We start from the raw sequence: 21,315 nt of genomic DNA, 5'->3' as shown, positions 1-21,315 counted from the left end.
TTACAGAGATGTATAAAAACATATTTTACAAATATTCTTTCAGCTCCATATCTGTAGAAATAAGTGACAGACAAACAGAACAGAGCAGTTATCTCCAATCCTGAGCTATCAGAAATCTCCAATGACCTCCTCCCTCCACCTCCCGTCTTCCCAACCACCCTTCCCTTGAATACTTTCACTCTTGAGTTGTATTTTAGTTGTGCATACTGAATTATCTATTGTTCTGATATGATATCAGGGACATCCAGGTCCTATTGAACTGTGGTATTCTATCTTTTAAAGTATATCTCATCTTCTACAAGTGGGTCTTAGTGCTCTTCCAGTGCAGAAATATCAACTTCTTAGCTGTTATAAGACTGCAAGAAAGAAAGTGTTGTTGTGTGTTGCTTAATTTTCTAGATGCTTCCAATGTACCGAGTAGAATAAAGGAGGGCTCCGGCTCAATAAGAATATTTAAGACCTCAGACAAAATGCGGTGAATATCAGACCAAAAATGTTGCATTTTTGGACATAATACAAAACTATGGAGAAGATTTGCCACTGAGGCGTGGCATTTAGCGCAAATAGGCGACATTTGTGGATATATGGCATGTAGTTTCTCCTTAGAGTAATGAAGCCTGTGTAGAGTCTTGAACTGGATAAGACAGTGTCCTGCATTATTTGAACAAGTAGAAACATTTTCAAGGCTCTCTTTCCACAGATCGTCTGGGAGTCTCATACAGAGTTCCTCTTCCTATTTGGATTTGAAAGCTTCAAATGGAGGAGAGCAGACAGATGATATGGTGCTATAGATGCCAGATATTCATTTATTTTCATTAGGGGAGATTTTAAGACAGTCATCTATTATTGAGTTTGGTTTTAAAGTCTTTTAGGTGTTCTCCTATGATTTGGATGTCCTTGTAGAGGATTTATTTTAAAAACTACATGTGTGACGGTAATAATCCTTGCTAGAGCAGACCCTCGTTAGCACTTCCACAAGCTCAGCTAACACTTCCAGTCATTCAGGGATTCAGTTGTAGGTTAGCTAAAATGTGTTTATTTTTTGTTTGGACGTTACAAAGAAGACAACAAAATGAATTCGTGTAATATGTGAAACTAGTTCTCATTAAACCATCTTAGTTTATACCAGCCGTCCTTCTGAGTCTTACAAAATCATGTTTTATTCGTTGAAACAGTAGAAATATAGTTTTACGTTGAAGCTTTAGCAGCATTCAGAGTAAATGAAGTCATCAGTAGCTTTCTACAGGCTACAATCGTCCAGTGATGTTGATGTATCGTGGTCAGAACACGTTTTTCTGTCGTCTTGTAGACAGAAACTTGACCAAAACTACACATCAGCCGTATTTCTATTTCCTTCATAATAAAATCATTCTGCCTTTTCATCATTTATCTTGCTTTGACAAGCGAGATAAATGAGTTCTAGAAATAATTCTGGTGAAGGGATTCAAACATAAAGTTGCTGTAGCTCAGCACAGCACCCATGATAGGGTCAATTTGAACACGAGAGACAAAACTGTGGCTGCAGAATCTCATTAAGTTGATTGTATACTTATAGATATATATACAGAGGTGGGTAGAATATCCAAAAACTGTACTCAAATAAGAGTCACGTCACTTCAAAATAATATCACTCCAGTAGAAGAAAAAGTAGTCGTCCACAAAATTACACAAGTAGAGTAAAAAATATTGGTGAAAAGACAACTCAAGTACTGAGTAACTGTTTGACTGTAATGTCCGATTTATTTCTTAGAAATGATGTGATCAGACAGGCAAAAATGTAAGATAATGTGCAGACTCTGGTACATCCAAATAATAAAATAAAAAATAGCAAAAATAAACAACATCTTTACAAAATGACAAGTTAAGGCACAAGAAACACAAATTTCCAAATCTCTTTTTTTTCACAACATAAAGCTTTTGAACCAAATACTTGTAGTAAGGGAACGCTTTTATGTTTGATCAGTGAAAACTACTTCCACTGACAAAACATACAAAATATACTGTACTTCACTTCCCTCCAAATGGCACATAGATAGAAAATAACATCACAACTAGGGCTGGACCTGAATATATGAATGTTTGGTGGTTGTGCTCCCAGAATAAATACAGTTATCACAGCAGGAGAAAAAGATCACTTCAGCCTGTTCACAACACTGACAGTTACAGTCTGTGTTTTGTCACAATAAAATAATAATTTTAAGACCATCCTTACATGGTAGCAAACAGAAATATGAGCTCCACTAACTAATAATGTCAAACAAGTTTTAGAAAACACTGCTGGCTGCTCTTTACCTCCAGATAAAGTGTCGTCTTATTGATTGTAAAAAACAAGAGAATCTAATGTGGTCAAAATCAAAGCTTGTTTCAACTAAAGTCTCTACATCACACACTACTGATGACCAGAATGAACTCCATGTTTTCATCTCATCATGAGGAGAAAAGGCTTTTAATGACGACATCCAACAGTTCCTCCCTGATGATCACATGACCTCCTGACTGCTTCACCACATTTCAAACTGCTTGTGCTTCTCAAAGGGTCTTCTGTCCACGATGTCGTTGCTGAAGAGTCTGAAAAACACCAAAGCAGAGAGCAGACGTCATCATTCAGGAGGAACAGCATCAGTTCAGCTCATCTATCCACTGGTTTCTCTGTGAGCCTCTAAGATGAATGTTTGCTCACCGCACAGTGTGGATGGAGGAGTGGATGGAGATCAGCTGGAGGAGAACATCTGTGGAGGCGTCTGTGATCTGATTGTGGCTCAGACTGCAACACAAACACAACAGGAGACTCTCATTGATCCTCCATCTGATAACATGCTGACAGAAGGTCAAAGAAGCACATCAGTGCATCAACAGGATCAAACATAAAATGAAATTTGAGTCAGTTTTTATGGGACAACTTCCTGTAAACAGCCTCATTTTCCTCTACAATAAGTTTGTTCCATCATCTTCTCTCAATCCATCATCAGCTGCCAGTGAAGGTGTGTTTGGGTTCATCTAGAACTCTGTGAATCTGGAATATTCTTTAGTCCAAGTCCTGGATCTGAACCCTCTGAACCTTAAACCTGCTGCTGGGATTAACAGGAGTGACGTCTTTAAAAAAAAAAAAAAAAAAAACGGACGAAATGACTCCATTTATCAGAGACAGAAATTGTAAAAAAACAAAAAGAAGCTTCAGATTTTAAGCTTTATGAATCGTGCTGAGTGGTTCTGTCCAGAAATGAACCAAATCTAGACTTTAAATCACACAACAATTAATCTGAATCATTTTATTCTACGTGTCTAATTAGAAAATGCACTAAAAATAAATTGTTTGCACCACATTCTGTAAAAAAAACCCTAAATATTCTGGTGCAACAGAGAAACCTCGACTGACTCAGCTGAGACCAACAGTCAGGAGAGAAAAATGCAGGGTTTTCAGGTGAGCTGCAGGCAGTGTTTCCACAGAGAGACTGAGAGGAAAATCAAAGCTCCTGGATGAATCAAATAAAAGCAGCACGGCTCAGAAACAGAGAACAGAGGAGCAGGTTGTTGGAGATCCATTCAGCATGGAGAAACATCTTTCTACTGATGATGAGCAGAGGAGAGAGGAAACATCTGGAGAGGATGGAAAGATGAAAAAGTTCAACATCTACAGTGTGGGAAGCCTCCATTTAGTCCCAGAGTTGTTAACATCTGCTGACACTGAGAAAACTATAGGACATGTTTCAAGTTTTAAAAGATGTTATAAGATAACCAAAGAATTTCTTTTTGCTTTTTCAAATAAATGAAATGTGAAGTTTGTCCTCCTGACAGAAGACATTTCTGATTCTCTCCTTCTTCATGTTCTGTTTCCACTGAGCTGCAGGACTTTAGACTGCAGAGAAAAATGAAGCACAGTGAGCAAAAATAAGATGAGAACAAAAAGCAGAAAGCAGAAACTGCAGACTGGAGGTAAAAAGAAGAATTAAAGCCAAAGTTCTTCCAGCTCATGAAGCTCCAGCTGACTTTAAAGTCCCACCAATGAACTCTGGGAGCTAAATATGTTGCTTCTGGCTGCTTCAGAGTCATCTGGACCTTTATTTTCTTCTAATAGATCAAGTCTACTTTGACTCTCTGAACCCTCCAGGAGGTCAGAGGGTCAACAGGCTGATGCTGAGTTTGTCCTCCCAGAGAAGGAACCGGTCTGAGACTTACTCCAGGACCTGGACTTTGTGCAGATGTGTGATGAGGGGCAGCAGCAGCTGGTCGCTGAGCTGACAGTGACTGAGGTCCAGCTCAGTCAGTCCTTCACAGGAGTCCAGCATCTGGACCAGACCTCCACAGACCCTCTGGTCCAGTGTGCTGTGACTGAGGTCCAGCTCTCCACCCAGAGCTCCACACAGGGACTCGGCCCGTCTCACTGTGTCCCTCTCAGAGTGGACAGGAAGCAGGGACAGCAGCTGGAGGAGGACACTTTTACTGACTCTGAACAGGACAAACAGAGCAAAGACAGACTGTCAGGACGTCCAACATGAAGGACAACAAGCTTGTCTCTGCTTTATCTCATTCTGGGCTCTGTCCCACCTGAGGCGGACCCTGTCCAGGACAGAAAACAGCAGGTCCAGTCCTCCGTCCTCCACCTCACAGTCCTGCAGGTGGAGCTGAGTGTCCGGGCTGCAGTGTTTCAGGACGATGGATGCGGCCCTGCAGTCATCAGCAGTCAGACTCAGAGGCTCAGTCTGATCCTCCTCTTGTAGATCCACACAGGACTGGCAGGACAGATCCAAGCGGTGCTGCAGAGTCCTCAGCAGGCCGGACGCTGCCTCCTGCTGGGCGTCAGAGGCAGCACAGCAGTGGATGAACCTCAGCAGCTGATTCCTGTCCACACTGAAGAACAGTTGATGCAGAAAGAAAGCAAATAAAAAGTCAATACACAGAAAACTCTTCAATTTACCAACAGGATCTTTGAATACACACATATTCTAAAGGGAAGAAAACACAGAAACAGAAATATAAAGATTCATTCCATCCTAACAACTGGAGTTTTACTTCCATCATTCTGTCCATTACATCCATCAAGTTCAACATCTGGAATCACAACGACGTCACTGAAAATAAGCCTCACGGCTCAGAAAATACAAGCAGGGACAGAATCTGACAGGCTGCAAACAAACTGTCAGCTTCTCTGGAATTTACTGAACCTGACGTCCATTTTGTCCTTCAGGTGGACGTTGGGGACACGTGGCGGGTGGACTGTTCAGATCAGACCCACTGATGGATTTATGGAGCTGGAAAGAGTCTCTGGAGCTCCCTGCTTGATTGACAGCCTTTAAAAGTGCAAACAGACCAACGTTTCAACACTACTGTGTCTCCATCAGGACTCTGAAAGGCTGTGAATGAAGCAGTGAGCTGCAGGAACCCTTCATGTTCTCTGGAAACTTGCTGTCATGGAGCTGAGAAGCTTCATGTATCTGAAGATGTTGGAGAACTTTGTTTCTCCTGGTTGAAGTCAGACTGAGGCCAGTTTCACTCTTTCAGCTCATCAGGTGTGAATCTGGACGTCCTTCAGGTCCAAACTAGATTCTCACATTCATCATTAATGACGGCTTTGGAAGAGGATTTAAAGCTGCTGCTGGAACAAGATTCACTTTATCTCATGAGTGTCCATCAACAAATCTCTTCTCCACTATTTCCTGCATGAATAAGAGATCGAATCTGAAACATGGAATTGTGCAGAGAGTGTTTGAGATGATCTGAATGGGATTCATTAGAAAGTAAAGAAGTGAAGCTCAGACTTCGAAATGTTCTTTTCATTCACTGCTGGAGCAGCTGATTAAAAGCAGCCCAGAAAGTGATCCTGCAGGTAAAAAGGTGTCAGCGTGTCTTTTTATTCAGTTAGAACCAAAGTTCATCTGCTGTTCTGTTTCTGCCTGTAATGATGCCTTAAAATGGTCCAAAAGTCAAATCACAGACATTGAACTGCACGTTTACAGTAAAATGCTGCTACAGTCATAACAGTGTGTTTGATTGTAAAGCAGTTTACTGCAAGGATCTGAAATCTTTTTTAAAGACCCTTACTAGTAAAAATCACTTTTTAAAAACCTTGTTGAAATGTCTATATTCAGTTTTCTATATGCAAGAAGAGACATCAGAAGTGAAATAAGCAGTCAAAGGTCAGATGTAGAGTGTAGAGTTCATCTAAGACATTTAAAGGCATGAATGATAGAAATTACGTGTAAATATGTAAATCTGACACAGAGAGATGAGTTTCTAAGGGTTTCATCAATGACTGAAGAGCAACTTTAACATGGAAACAAAGTATTGTAGTGAAATTAAAACAGTTGTGATCTTAGAAACTGCTGTAGAATGAAAAAGTGAAGACAGAATGATGAGTGGAGCATTAATACTGAGGCAGAGGACAGCTGGATCCTGTCCTGTGTGTTGGACAGCAATGATCGTCTGAAAACCAGCACTAATATCTGACCTGAGCTCAGAAACTCTGTCCAGCGCAGAGAGGATGGACCGTGTTCCCTCTGCTGGGATGGAGGCCCACCGGAGGTTCACTTTAACTCCGTCACTGTGTCTGAGGGTGAAGAGCAGAGCAGCAGAGTCCACTGAGTCCAGCTCTCTGCAGCTCAGGTTGATCACATGATCCAGTGACCTCAGCAAACTGGGGACCATGTGACTGGCGTGAGCTCTGTACAGCTCTCTGATGGAAGTCATCACCAAGCTGGGAGTGGGCCTGAAAGCATCCACAGCATTTACAAGGACACTTTGTTTAAAGAGCTCAGAAAATGCTGAAGAAAGATGAGTCACATCAGTAAACAGAAAATCATTAAAGAAGACCAACTGTGATCCTGGTAAGAAGTCAGAAATCCAAACTGATCACCTTTTAATCACAATCCTGCCCAGAAAGGGAAGCAGACGAGCGGCGCTCTCCTGTAAGAAGCGGTTCTTCCTCAGGTTCACAGTGATGGTCTGAGCTGGACACTGCTGCAGCAGATAGTGAAGAAGCTCCCAGTTCAGGCTGTAGGAGGTCAGGTCTCCAGAAACCACATTCAACAAAGACAATGTCAAGACCTGGTCCTGGACTTCATGGACCAGGACCAGCAGCTGCTGGACATGATCTTCACTCAGTCTGCAGGTTTCAGAAAGACAAAATAATGAGTCTATCTCATAAAGTATTCTATGCTTTGTTTGGTTCAGAAGGTTGAGGAAGGATACTTACTTGATGGTTGGAGGACCATGGAGAAGCAGCAGTGGAATGAGACACTGAGCAGGGATGCAGGACTCAGTGAGGACCAACTGTCTGACTGAACAGGATCTCAGCAGGGAACATAAACTACTGACAACCTTCAACAACTTTCTGTCTGATGCTTGATCTTTCTGAGCCTCGAGACAAAGCTCTTCAACAGTCAAAGGACACATCAGTTTACTTCTTCTGACCCACCGAAACAGGAGCAAGACCATGGCATTGGAAAGCCTGAAAACCAAAGAGAAAAACCAAAGAGCAGCCATCAGTGACTAAAGATTTAAACTGGAAGAAGGTAAAAGTCAGTGAAAGACAAGAAGAGACAGGAAATGTTGAAATGATCACCTCAGACTGTGGAGTTGTGTTGGTTTTCTGAAAAGCAGGGAGGTTCTTCTGACAGACATCTTCTTAGCTGTGAGGCTGAGATCCACTCGGAGCCACACAGATGAAGAACTCTCCCCACAGAGCAGCAGGTCGTCCTGGATAACTTTCCTGTTAACAGCAGCTTGAAGTCCAGGAGCTGCAGCAGAGACACCAGCTGCTGGACCTCCTGTCTGGATCTGACAGAGATGGATGAACACACACTCTGGAAGAAGCCTGGACCACAGCTGGAACACAGCAAAGAAATAACTCTACATTATGACACATAATCTTATGGATCAGGGATGAACACACAGACAGAGTGATGACAAGAGTCTGATTGTGATTTCAGCTGTTATGACGTCACGCTAAATCAAACACAGAGGAACATCTGGATCTACATTATATCAGTCTGTAAATGAATAATTCACTCTTTTCAAGAACATTATTAATATGAGCTGCATTTAGAGACAAAATTCTAGAAAGTCTATACAGTATAATTTAACATATTCAGTATTTGACTTACCTGAGCTGTGAGATATAAGGCAGACACTGCAGGAAACTCCTCACTTCACTCTCTTCATGTGACCAGCCTGTCAGCTCCACTGGTTTCTTCTCTGATTGGAGTTTCAGCACTTCCAGGAGGATGGAGGTCTTTCTCTCTGAGAGCTTTATGGACCAGACTGCAGGAGCTGACTGGAAAACTGACTGTAATGATGGAAGGACTCTCAGACCTGTTTTAGTCTCATAGTCCTTCACAAGGGAGAACAGATCCAGCAGGAAACCAGTCTGATATTTACCACAGCTGTATATGTGAGGACATGTTTCATTTGTGAACACTGATGATAACTGCTCCAGTATCTTCTCTCCTGTCTGCTGTTCTCTCTCTGCTGCTGCACAGAACAGATTCACAAACATCCTGGTTGTTTCATCAAGAGATAACCACTGAACACTGTAAAATGAAGAGAAAAACATGTTTTAATGATTTCATCTCAGTCATAGAAATACAACTCCACATGAGGAATGATTCCTGTTTCATCAGTGCAGTAACAGATGCTTTACAGGTTACAGATTTCATCTTCAAACTCTTAAAATATTCACAAACCCAATACCACCTTAAATGTCAGAGTTTTTTCATTTCCTGTCTTGTGTTTCTGTTTTTCCATAAAGAGGTATTAACATGACTGAATAGTTGTCACTGAGCTGCAGCTCTTTTTATCCACATCTTTTCATTCTTCTCATACAGGTACCAGACTGTCACATGTTTCCAAAGTGTTGCAGGAAATATTTCTACATCAACAGATAAACTCACATTCTTCTCTCTGCTTCATTGCTTCAGTCAGTCACTGACCTTCATTAAGTTCTATCAACTCTTTCATATTCATGATCAGTTGACTAATAACATGACAAATAATGGACATGAAAATAACACACCGTCTTAATAACTCAATATACAGTTAATTTAAATCAGCAATTTATCATGAATCATGACATAAAATATCGAAATCAAATAAAAAATGTGGGTTCATTCCATACCAAATCATCCATTTTTTTTTACATTTTTGCTCCAATATCTCTAATTTGACACAAGTTTTTTTAAAGCATAAAATATGGAAGTTTGAAAGATTGTAGGTGATCCATCTTTCCTGAGAAAAATGCTTTAGTTTAATGATGGACCGTCGATCCAGTTTCTGCAGGTTCTTCTGCACACTGAAAATTCAGGCTGTTTGGACAACAATATCTCAGGAATAATTAAAGTTAAAACCAGAAATTTTTACTGTTTTCCTCGTGTAATTAAGTCAGGATTGTTCATATTGAAAAAGTATTTTTTTAAAAACTGTCTCTGATGGTGGGGGAGCAGACATATGAAAAAGGAAAAATTGAAGCCATCATGAAAAGTTCCATCTCTGAACTCACATTAACAAATAAAATATTGATGCAAAACTCAACCAGTGATATTTTCTGAACCACATGTAGCTGAATGTCACAATAATACACACAGAACACCAAGAATACTTTGAATAGAAAATACTTGGTCACAAAAATGGAAAGAAATGTATTTCCATTGAACTTTCAGAACTGAGCAGCTTTGACAACTTGAAACACAAAAACTGAAATAATAGTAGATACTCCGATCTGTTCAAACAGAGTTCTGCAGTTTATAAACTCTTCTCCAAATATAACACAGAAAATATATGTATATATTTAATAAGGGCATATTTGTCATCTTCAGACCCACTTTGCAGACATAAATGTAGCTTTGGAGGAGACTTGTCATGTAGTTTGCTGTCATTTCTTTAGGAATTATCACTGCATCAGATTATGAGGATGACAGCAGCAGAATAGAACCAAATCCACTCATCTGTTGGATAGTGGGATGTTTCTAGTGGGACATTTTCATACCTGGACATATATTTAATGCTAATCTCATCCACTAATGTGACCAACACTTCACTGCTAAATTTATCATCATGAAGGAAAGTGTTTGATAGGAACAAAATGGATCCTCTGCTTTGTGTTCCACTGAGAATAAACTTCAAGACCAAAGTCACAGCTGGACTCTGACAAAGTTCAAGTGTGACAACATGAATATTTAGAGTGACTGATGAAGAGTTTACCTTCAAGCATCTCTGCAATAAGTAGGAGGACAATACACTGAGTTGAGTTTGTGGAGACTGAAAATGATGTCAGATGCTTTTATTCAAAAAGAATTTATCTTATTTATTTATAAAGAAGCATTTTGAAACTCCACAACTCTGTTCTACTTGGATCATTTTTGTTTTTGTGGTAAAAATTGTCACATCTGCTCTATCAGTGATGAAAGATAAAAGAAAATAACTTGGTGTTCATTTTTGTGATCAAGTATTTCAAATTAAAAGTATTCTGTGTTTAGTTTTGTATTATTGTGACATTCAGCTACATGTGGTTCAGAAAATATGAGTTGACTTCTGGATTATCAGAATTTAAGCTCAAAGATGAAACGTTTCATGATGACTTAAGTTTATTCATATTTCAACTCACTCAAAATGAGAAACTATTTCATTACTTTTCCAATATTCCAGATTCTGAATCAATGACATGAAGAGAAATAAAACTGAACATTTCTGGAAGCCTCAAATTTCACTGAGTAAAAAATTCTGTTGAAAGATGGTCAACAGGACATTTTTAAACAACTTTGATCGCAGAAGATATTTGACATATAAACCTAAAATTTCACACATTCCATTTTACAAATTTATATTCAATAATAATTGGTTTTATCTAAACGGAGATATTTAATCAGAAGACCTCTGATGATCAGAGATGGAAGAACCCTCTAGAAACTGATATAAATGACTTCACTTTATATCCTGTTGGCTTGTTTCATCTATAATACAGCCAGTTTAATGAACTGATCATACATGTATAGAAATCTCAGACTCAAAGACAAAAAGTAACTAAAACACTAAATAAATACAGTGGTGGAAAGAGAACAATGTTTCCCTCTGAAATGAGCAGAGATGAAACAGAACTGAAATATGACCCCATGTGGATAAAGTCAGAATGTAGAAATATAAAAGTGATGACAAAGAAATATGACTGAAATGTTTCAATCAGTACAATGACATCAGAATTCATGGATTTCTCCTTGTATAGACTGAATGGTGTAAAGTAGAATTCATTTACCTGAGCTGTGAGATATAAGGCAGACACTGCAGGAAACTCCTCACTTCACTCTCTTCATGTGACCAGCCTGTCAGATACACTTCTTTCTTCTCTGATTGGAGTTTCAGCACTTCCAGGAGGATGGAGGTCTTTCTCTCTGAGAGGTTTATGGACCAGACTGCAGGAGCTGACTGGAAAACTGACTGTAATGATGGAAGGACTCTCAGACCTGTTTTAGTCTCATAGTCCTTCACATGGGAGAACAGATCCAGCAGGAAACCAGTCTGAGATTTTCGATCCATGTAATATGAAGGAAAGTCTTCATATCTGCACACTGATGATAACTGCTCCAGTATCTTCTCTCCTGTCTGCTGTTCTCTCTCTGCTGCTGCACAGAACAGATTCACAAACATCCTGGTTGTTTCATCAAGAGGTAACCACAACCAACTCTGTAAAATGAAGAGAAAAACATGTTTTAATGATTTCATCTCAGTCATAGAAATACAACTCCACATGAGGAATGATTCCTGTTTCATCAGTGCAGTAACAGATGCTTTACAGGTTACAGATTTCATCTTCAAACTCTTAAAATATTCACAAACCCAATAACTTTACATGTCAGAGTTTTTCCTTGTCTGTGTTGTGTTTCTGTTCAGATGAATAAAATATTTTCTGAGATAAATGCTTGAGTTTAATAATGGACCGTCGATCCATTTTCAACAGGTTTTTTTCTGCATAATGAAATTTCAGGTTGTTTGAACAACAATATCCTAGAAACTATTCAAGATAAAAACCTGAACATTTCTCTCCTTTTGTCATCATGTCAATAATTCAGAATTGATAAGATTGGACAAGTAGATCTAATAGTCTCTGATTACAAGTGACACAAAACATTTTAAAAACTGAAGCCATCATGAAAAGTTCCATCTCTGAACTCACATTAACAAATAAAATATTGATGCAAAACTCAACCAGTGATATTTTCTGAACCACATGAATGTCACAATAATACACACAGAACACCAAGAACACTTTGAATAGAAAATACTTGGTCACAAAAATGGAAAGAAATGTATTTCCATTGAACTTTCAGAACTGAGCAGCTTTGACAACTTGAAACACAAAAACTGAAATAATAGTAGATACTCCGATCTGTTTCAAACAGAGTTCTGCAGTTTATAAACTCTTCTCCAAATATAACACAGAAAATATATGTATATATTTAATAAGGGCATATTTGTCATCTTCAGACCCACTTTGCAGACATAAATGTAGCTTTGGAGGAGACTTGTCATGTAGTTTGCTGTCATTTCTTTAGGAATTATCACTGCATCAGATTATGAGGATGACAGCAGCAGAATAGAACCAAATCCACTCATCTGTTGGATAGTGGGATGTTTCTAGTGGGACATTTTCATACCTGGACATATATTTAATGCTAATCTCATCCACTAATGTGACCAACACTTCACTGCTAAATTTATCATCATGAAGGAAAGTGTTTGATAGGAACAAAATGGATCCTCTGCTTTGTGTTCCACTGAGAATAAACTTCAAGACCAAAGTCACAGCTGGACTCTGACAAAGTTCAAGTGTGACAACATGAATATTTAGAGTGACTGATGAAGAGTTTACCTTCAAGCATCTCTGCAATAAGTAGGAGGACAATACACTGAGTTGAATTTGTGGAGACTGAAAATGATGTCAGATGCTTTTATTCAAAAAGAATTTATCTTATTTATTTAAAAGAAGCATTTTGAAACTCCACAACTCTGTTCTACTTGGATCATTTTTGTTTTTGTGGTAAAAACTGTCACATCTGCTCTATCAGTGATGAAAGATAAAAGAAAATAACTTGGTGTTCATTTTTAGATCAAGTATTTCAAATTAAAAGTATTCTGTGTTTAGTTTTGTATTATTGTGACATTCAGCTACATGTGGTTCAGAAAATATAACCAGATGATTTCTGGATTATCAGAATTTAAGCCTAAAGATGAAACGTTTCATGATGACAAAGTTTTTTCATATTTCAACTCACTCAAAATGAGAAACTATTTCATTACTTTTCCAATATTCCAGATTCTGAATCAATGACATGAAGAGAAATAAAACTGAACATTTCTGGAAGCCTCAAATTTCACTGAGTAAAAAATTCTGTTGAAAGATGGTCAACAGGACATTTTTAAACTACTTTGATCGCAGAAGATATTTGATATATAAACCTAAAATTTCACACATTCCATTTTACAAATTTATATTCAATAATAATTGGTTTTATCTAAACGGAGATATTTAATCAGAAGACCTCTGATGATCAGAGATGGAAGAACCCTCTAGAAACTGATATAAATGACTTCACTTTATATCCTGTTGGCTTGTTTCATCTATAATACAGCCAGTTTCATAAACTGATCATACATGTATAGAAATCTCAGACTCAAAGACAAAAAGTAACTAAAACACTAAATAAATACAGTGGTGGAAAGAGAACAATGTTTCCCTCTGAAATGAGCAGAGATGAAACAGAACTGAAATATGACCCCATGTGGATAAAGTCAGAATGTAGAAATATAAAAGTGATGACAAAGAAATATGACTGAAATATTTCAATCAGTACAATGACATCAGAATTCATGGATTTCTCCTTGTATAGACTGAATGGTGTAAAGTAGAATTCATTTACCTGAGCTGTGAGATATAAGGCAGACACTGCAGGAAACTCCTCACTTCACTCTCTTCATGTGACCAGCCTGTCAGCTCCACTGGTTTCTTCTCTGATTGGAGTTTCAGCACTTCCAGGAGGATGGAGGTCTTTCTCTCTGAGAGCTTTATGGACCAGACTGCAGGAGCTGACTGGAAAACTGACTGTAATGATGGAAGGACTCTCAGACCTGTTTTAGTCTCATAGTCCTTCACATGGGAGAACAGATCCAGCAGGAAATCACTCTGATATTGAAAGCCTTCATCACCATACATGTATCCTAAAGGAAAGTCTTCATATCTGCACACTGATGATAACAGCTCCAGTATCTTCTCTCCTGTCTGCTGTTCTCTCTCTGCTGCTGCACAGAACAGATTCACAAACATCCTGGTTGTTTCATCAAGAGGTAACCGCTCAACACTGTAAAATGAAGAGAAAAACATGTTTTAATGATTTCATCTCAGTCATAGAAATACAACTCCACATGAGGAATGATTCCTGTTTCATCAGTGCAGTAACAGATGCTTTACAGGTTACAGATTTCATCTTCAAACTCTTAAAATATTCACAAACCCAATAACTTTACATGTCAGAGTTTTTCCTTGTCTGTGTTGTGTTTCTGTTCAGATAAATCAAATATTTTCTGAGATAAATGCTTTAGTTTAATAATGGACCGTCGATCCAGTTTCAACAGGTTTTTTTCTGCATAATGAAATTTCAGGTTGTTTGAACAACAATATCCCAGAAACTATTCAAGATAAAAACCTGAACATTTCTCTCCTTTTGTCATCATGTCAATAATTCAGAATTGATAAGATTGGACAAGTAGATCTAATAGTCTCTGATTACAAGTGACACAAAACATTTTAAAAACTGAAGCCATCATGAAAAGTTCCATCTCTGAACTCACATTAACAAATAAAATATTGATGCAAAACTCAACTAGTGATATTTTCTGAACCACATGTAGCTGAATGTCACAATGATACACACAGAACACCAAGAATACTTTGAATATAAAATACTTGGTCACAAAAATGGAAAGAAATGTATTTCCATTGAACTTTCAGAACTGAGCAGCTTTGACAACTTGAAACACAAAAACTGAAATAATAGTAGATACTCCGATCTGTTTCAAACAGAGTTCTGCAGTTTATAAACTCTTCTCCAAATAACACAGAAAATATATGTATATATTTAATAAGGGCATATTTGTCATCTTCAGACCCACTTTGCAGACATAAATGTAGCTTTGGAGGAGACTTGTCATGTAGTTTGGTGTCATTTCTTTAGGAATTATCACTGCATCAGATTATGAGGATGACAGCAGCAGAATAGAACCAAATCCACTCATCTGTTGGATAGTGGGATGTTTCTAGTGGGACATTTTCATACCTGGACATATATTTAATGCTAATCTCATCCACTAATGTGACCAACACTTCACTGCTAAATTTATCATCATGAAGGAAAGTGTTTGATAGGAACAAAATGGATCCTCTGCTTTGTGTTCCACTGAGAATAAACTTCAAGACCAAAGTCACAGCTGGACTCTGACAAAGTTCAAGTGTGACAACATGAATATTTAGAGTGACTGATGAAAAGTTTACCTTCAAGCATCTCTGCAATAAGTAGGAGGACAATACACTGAGTTGAGTTTGCGGAGACTGAAAATGATGTCAGATGCTTTTATTCAAAAAGAATTTATCTTATTTATTTATAAAGAAGCATTTTGAAACTCCACAACTCTGTTCTACTTGGATCATTTTTGTTTTTGTGGTAAAAATTGTCACATCTGCTCTATCAGTGATGAAAGATAAAAGAAAATAACTTGGTGTTCATTTTTGTGATCAAGTATTTCAAATTAAAAGTATTCTGTGTTTAGTTTTGTATTATTGTGACATTCAGCTACATGTGGTTCAGAAAATATGAGTTGACTTCTGGATTATCAGGATTTATTTGATTTGAGCTCAAAGATAAGATGTTTTATGATTACTTTAACTTTATTCATATTTCAACTCACTCAAAATGAGAAACTATTTCATTACTTTTCCAATATTCCAGATTCTGAATCAATGACATGAAGAGAAATAAAACTGAACATTTCTGGAAGCCTCAGATTTCACTGAGTGAAAAAAATTCTGCTGAAAGATGGTCAACAGGACATTTTTAAACAACTTTGATTGCAGAAGATATTTGATATATAAACCTAAAATTTCACAGATTTGATTTTCAATTTATATTTCATGATAATTTTAAAAGAAGTAAATCAGAGATTAATTAGAAGACCTCTGATGATCAGAGATGGAAGAACCCTCTAGAAACTGATATAAATGACTTCACTTTATATCCTGTTGGCTTGTTTCATCTATAATACAGCCAGTTTCATAAACTGATCATACATGTATAGAAATCTCAGACTCAAAGACAAAAAGTAACTAAAACACTAAATAAATACAGTGGTGGAAAGAGAATGTTTCCCTCTGAAATGAGCAGAGATGAAATAGAACTGAAATATGACCCCATGTGGATAAAGTCAGAATGTAGAAATATAAAAGTGATGACAAAGAAATATGACTGAAATGTTTCAATCAGTACAATGACATTAGAATTCATGGATTTCTCCTTGTATAGACTGAATGGTGTAAAGTAGAATTCATTTACCTGAGCTGTGAGATATAAGGCAGACACTGCAGGAAACTCCTCACTTCACTCTCTTCATGTGACCAGCCTGTCAGATACACTGGTTTCTTCTCTGATTGGAGTTTCAGCACTTCCAGGAGGACGGAGGTCTTTCTCTCTGAGAGCTTTATGGACCAGACTGCAGGAGCTGACTGGAAAACTGACTGTAATGATGGAAGGACTCTCAGACCTGTTTTACTCTCATAGTCCTTCACATGGGAGAACAGATCCAGCAGGAAATCACTCTGAGATTTTCCATCCATGTAATATGAAGGAAATCCTTCATATCTGCACACTGATGATAACAGCTCCAGTATCTTCTCTCCTGTCTGCTGTTCTCTCTCTGCTGCTGCACAGAACAGATTCACAAACATCCTGGTTGTTTCATCAAGAGGTAACTTATTCTGAACTCTGTAAAATGAAGAGAAAAACATGTTTTAATGATTTCATCTCAGTCATAGAAATACAACTCCACATGAGGAATGATTCCTGTTTCATCAGTGCAGTAACAGATGCTTTACAGGTTACACATTTCATCTTCAAACTCTTAAAATACTCACAAACCCAATACCACCTTAAATGTCAGAGTTTTTCCATTTCCTGTCTTGTGTTTCTGTTTTTCCATCAAGAGGTATTAACATGACTGAATAGTTGTCACTGAGCTGCAGCTCTTTTTATCCACATCTTTTCATTCTTCTCATACAGGTACCAGACTGTCACATGTTTCCAAAGTGTTGCAGGAAATATTTCTACATCAACAGATAAACTCACATTCTTCTCTCTGCTTCATTGCTTCAGTCAGTCAGTGACCTTCATTAAGTTCTATCAACTCTTTCATATTCATGATCAGTTGACTAATAACATGACAAATAATGGACATGAAAATAACACACCGTCTTAATAACTCAATATACAGTTAATTTAAATCAGCAATTTATCATGAATCATGACATAAAATATCGAAATCAAATAAAAAAATGTGGGTTCATTCCATACCAAATCATCCATTTTTTTTACATTTTTGCTCCAATATCTCTAATTTGACACAAGTTTTTTAAAGCATAAAATATGGAAGTTTGAAAGACTGTAGGTGATCCATCTTTCCTGAGAAAAATGCTTTAGTTTAATGATGGACCGTCGATCCAGTTTCTGCAGGTTCTTCTGCACACTGAAAATTCAGGCTGTTTGGACAACAATATCTCAGGAATTATTAAAGTTAAAAACCTGAAATTTTTACTGTTTTCTTCATGTCATTAAGTCAGGATTGTTCATACTGAAAAAGTATTTTTAAAAAACTGTCTCTGATGGTGGGTGAGCAGACATATGAAAAAGGAAAAATTGAAGCCATCATGAAAAGTTCCATCTCTGAACTCACATTAACAAATAAAATATTGATGCAAAACTCAACCAGTGATATTTTCTGAACCACATGTACCTGAATGTCACAATAATACACACAGAACACCAAGAATACTTTGAATATAAAATACTTGGTCACAAAAATGGAAAGAAATGTATTTCCATTGAACTTTCAGAACTGAGCAGCTTTGACAACTTGAAACACAAAAACTGAAAAATAGTAGATACTCCGATCTGTTTCAAACAGAGTTCTGCAGTTTAAAAACTCTTCTCCAAATATAACACAGAAAATATATGTATATATTCAATAATTGCATATTTGTCATCTTCAGACCCACTTTGCAGACATAAATGTAGCTTTGGAGGAGACTTGTCATGTAGTTTGCTGTCATGTCTTTAGGAATTATCACTGCATCAGATTATGAGGATGACAGCAGCAGAATAGAACCAAATCCACTCATCTGTTGGATAGTGGGATGTTTCTAGTGGGACATTTTCATACCTGGACATATATTTAATGCTAATCTCATCCACTAATGTGACCAACACTTCACTGCTAAATTTATCATCATGAAGGAAAGTGTTTGATAGGAACAAAATGGATCCTCTGCTTTGTGTTCCACTGAGAATAAACTTCAAGACCAAAGTCACAGCTGGACTCTGACAAAGTTCAAGTGTGACAACATGAATATTTACAGTGACTGATGAAGAGTTTACCTTCAAGCATCTTTGCAATAAGTAGGAGGACAATACACTGAGTTGAATTTGTGGAGACTGAAAATGATGTCAGATGCTTTTATTCAAAAATAATTTATCTTATTTATTTATAAAGAAGCATTTTGAAACTCCACAACTCTTTTCTACTTGGATCATTTTTGTTTTTGTGGTAAAAATTGTCACATCTGCTCTATCAGTGATGAAAGATAAAAGAAAATAACTTGGTGTTCATTTTTGTGATCAAGTATTTCAAATTAAAAGTATTCTGTGTTTAGTTTTGTTTTATTGTGACATTCAGCTACATGTGGTTCAGAAAATATGAGTTGACTTCTGGATCATCAGAATTTAAGCTCAAAGATGAGACGTTTCATGATGACTTTAATATTTATCATATTCCAACTCATAATCAGAAACTATTTCATTACTTTTCCAATATTCCAGATTCTGAATCAATGACATGAAGAGAAATAAAACTGAACATTTCTGGAAGCCTCAAATTTCACTGAGTGAAAAAATTCTGCTGAAAGATGGTCAACAGGACATTTTTAAACAACTTTGATAGCAGAAGACAGTTGATATATAAACCTAAAATTTCACAGATTTGATTTTCAATACTATATTTCATGATCATTTTTAAAGAAGTAAATCAGAGATTAATTAGAAGACCTCTGTAATTTGAGATGGAAGAACCCTCTAGAAACTGATATAAATGACTTCACTTTATATCCTGTTGGCTTGTTTCATCTATAATACAGCCAGTTTCATAAACTGATCATACATGTAGAGAAATCTCAGACTCAAAGACAAAAAGTAACTAAAACACTAAATAAATACAGTGGTGGAAAGAGAACAATGTTTCCCTCTGAAATGAGCAGAGATGAAATAGAACTGAAATATGACCCCATGTGGATAAAGTCAGAATGTAGAAATATAAAAGTGATGACAAAGAAATATGACTGAAATGTTTCAATCAGTACAATGACATCAGAATTCATGGATTTCTCCTTGTATAGACTGAATGGTGTAAAGTAGAATTCATTTACTTGAGCTGTGAGATATAAGGCAGACACTGCAGGAAACTCCTCACTTCACTCTCTTCATGTGACCAGCCTGTCAGCTCCACTGGTTTCTTCTCTGATTGGAGTTTCAGCACTTCCAGGAGGATGGAGGTCTTTCTCTCTGAGAGCTTTATGGACCAGACTGCAGGAGCTGACTGGAAAACTGACTGTAATGATGGAAGGACTCTCAGACCTGTTTTAGTCTCATAGTCCTTCACATGGGAGAACAGATCCAGCAGGAAACCAGTCTGATATTTTCCATCCATGGAACATGAAGGAAATCCTTTATATCTGCACACTGACGATAACTGCTCCAGTATCTTCTCTCCTGTCTGCTGTTCTCTCTCTGCTGCTGCACAGAACAGATTCACAAACATCCTGGTTGTTTCATCAAAAAGTAACTGCTCAACTCTGTAAAATGAAGAGAAAAACATGTTTTAATGATTTCATCTCAGTCATAGAAATACAACTCCTCATGAGGAATGATTCCTGTTTCATCAGTGCAGTAACAGATGCTTTACAGGTTACAGATTTCATCTTCAAACTCTTAAAATACTCACAAACCCAATACCACCTTAAATGTCACAGTTTTTTCATTTCCTGTCTTGTGTTTCTGTTTTTCCATCAAGAGGTATTAACATGACTGAATAGTTGTCACTGAGCTGCAGCTCTTTTTATCCACATCTTTTCATTCTTCTCATACAGGTACCAGACTGTCACATGTTTCCAAAGTGTTGCAGGAAATATTTCTACATCAACAGATAAACTCACATTCTCTCTCTGCTTCATTGCTTCAGTCAGTCACTGACCTTCATTAAGTTCTATCAACTCTTTCACATTTCATGATCAGTTGGACTAATAACATGAGAAACAATGGACAGTGAAAATAACACACCGTCTTAATAACTCAATCTTACAGTTTAATTTAAAATCAGCAATTTTATCATGAATCATGACATTAAAATATCGAAATCAAATTAAAAAATGTGGGTTGATTCCATACCAAATCATCCATTTTTTTGTTACATTTTTGCTCCAATATCTCTAAATTTTGACACAATTTTTTTAAAGCATAAAATATGGAAGTTTGAAAGATTGTAGGTGATCCATCTTTCCTGAGAAAAATGCTTTAGTTTAACCCCTTAAACTTCAGTGTACCGCCGGCGGTACACTTACTAATTTGCATAGGAATTTCAAGAATGTCCGACGGCTGCAAACGCGATTATACAAACACTATACGCCGATGGAAAGCTTAGATTCTTATGAATCCGCCGGTATAAACCACTTTCAGATGTGATTACCACAGCGGGTGAGAAAAACACATTTGTCCGACAAAAACGAATATCCATCCATCCGTTCTCTATACACTGTTTGGACAACAATATCTCAAGAATTATTGAAGTTAAAAACCTGAAATTTTTACTGTTTTCTTCATGTCATTAAGTCAGGATTGTTCATATTGAAAAAGTATTTTTTAAAAACTGTCTGATGGTGGGTGAGCAGACATATGAAAAAGGAAAAATTGAAGCCATCATGAAAAGTTCCATCTCTGAACTCACATTAACAAATAAAATATTGAT

General features: G+C 37.2%; 2 protein-coding genes across 12 annotated transcripts in view; one reads left to right on the top strand and one right to left on the bottom strand.

Annotated features, from left to right (window-relative positions):
- LOC127532016 (zinc finger protein 239-like) overlaps window positions 1–21,315 on the top strand; it is a 147,386-nt gene that overhangs the window by 36,857 nt on the left and 89,214 nt on the right. The gene's annotated exons all lie outside the window — the stretch shown is intronic.
- On the bottom strand, window positions 1,715–20,133 carry LOC127531951 (uncharacterized). 11 transcript variants are annotated; one of them, XM_051942544.1, is made up of 9 exons: window positions 16,584–17,012; window positions 13,902–14,339; window positions 8,100–8,525; window positions 6,851–7,099; window positions 6,446–6,703; window positions 4,546–4,848; window positions 4,177–4,446; window positions 2,681–2,764; window positions 1,715–2,568 (listed from the first exon to the last, which is right to left on the bottom strand). In XM_051942544.1, exons 1-9 carry the CDS (start codon window positions 16,973–16,975, stop codon window positions 2,502–2,504), a joined length of 2,487 nt encoding a protein of 828 aa, XP_051798504.1. In that variant the 5' UTR covers window positions 16,976–17,012; the 3' UTR covers window positions 1,715–2,501. The 11 variants fall into 11 exon arrangements, with proteins under 11 accessions (XP_051798504.1, XP_051798514.1, XP_051798513.1 ...); XM_051942554.1 differs by lacking the exons at window positions 8,100–8,525; window positions 13,902–14,339 and adding exons at window positions 7,190–7,444; window positions 7,559–7,821 and having other exon boundaries at window positions 16,584–16,723; XM_051942553.1 differs by lacking the exons at window positions 8,100–8,525; window positions 16,584–17,012 and adding exons at window positions 7,190–7,444; window positions 7,559–7,821 and having other exon boundaries at window positions 13,902–14,049.

This window comes from Acanthochromis polyacanthus, chromosome 22 (genome assembly GCF_021347895.1).
Source record: "Acanthochromis polyacanthus isolate Apoly-LR-REF ecotype Palm Island chromosome 22, KAUST_Apoly_ChrSc, whole genome shotgun sequence".
In the NCBI taxonomy this organism is placed as follows: Eukaryota; Metazoa; Chordata; class Actinopteri; family Pomacentridae; genus Acanthochromis; species Acanthochromis polyacanthus.
This window is presented reverse-complemented; position numbering and strand designations above follow the sequence as displayed.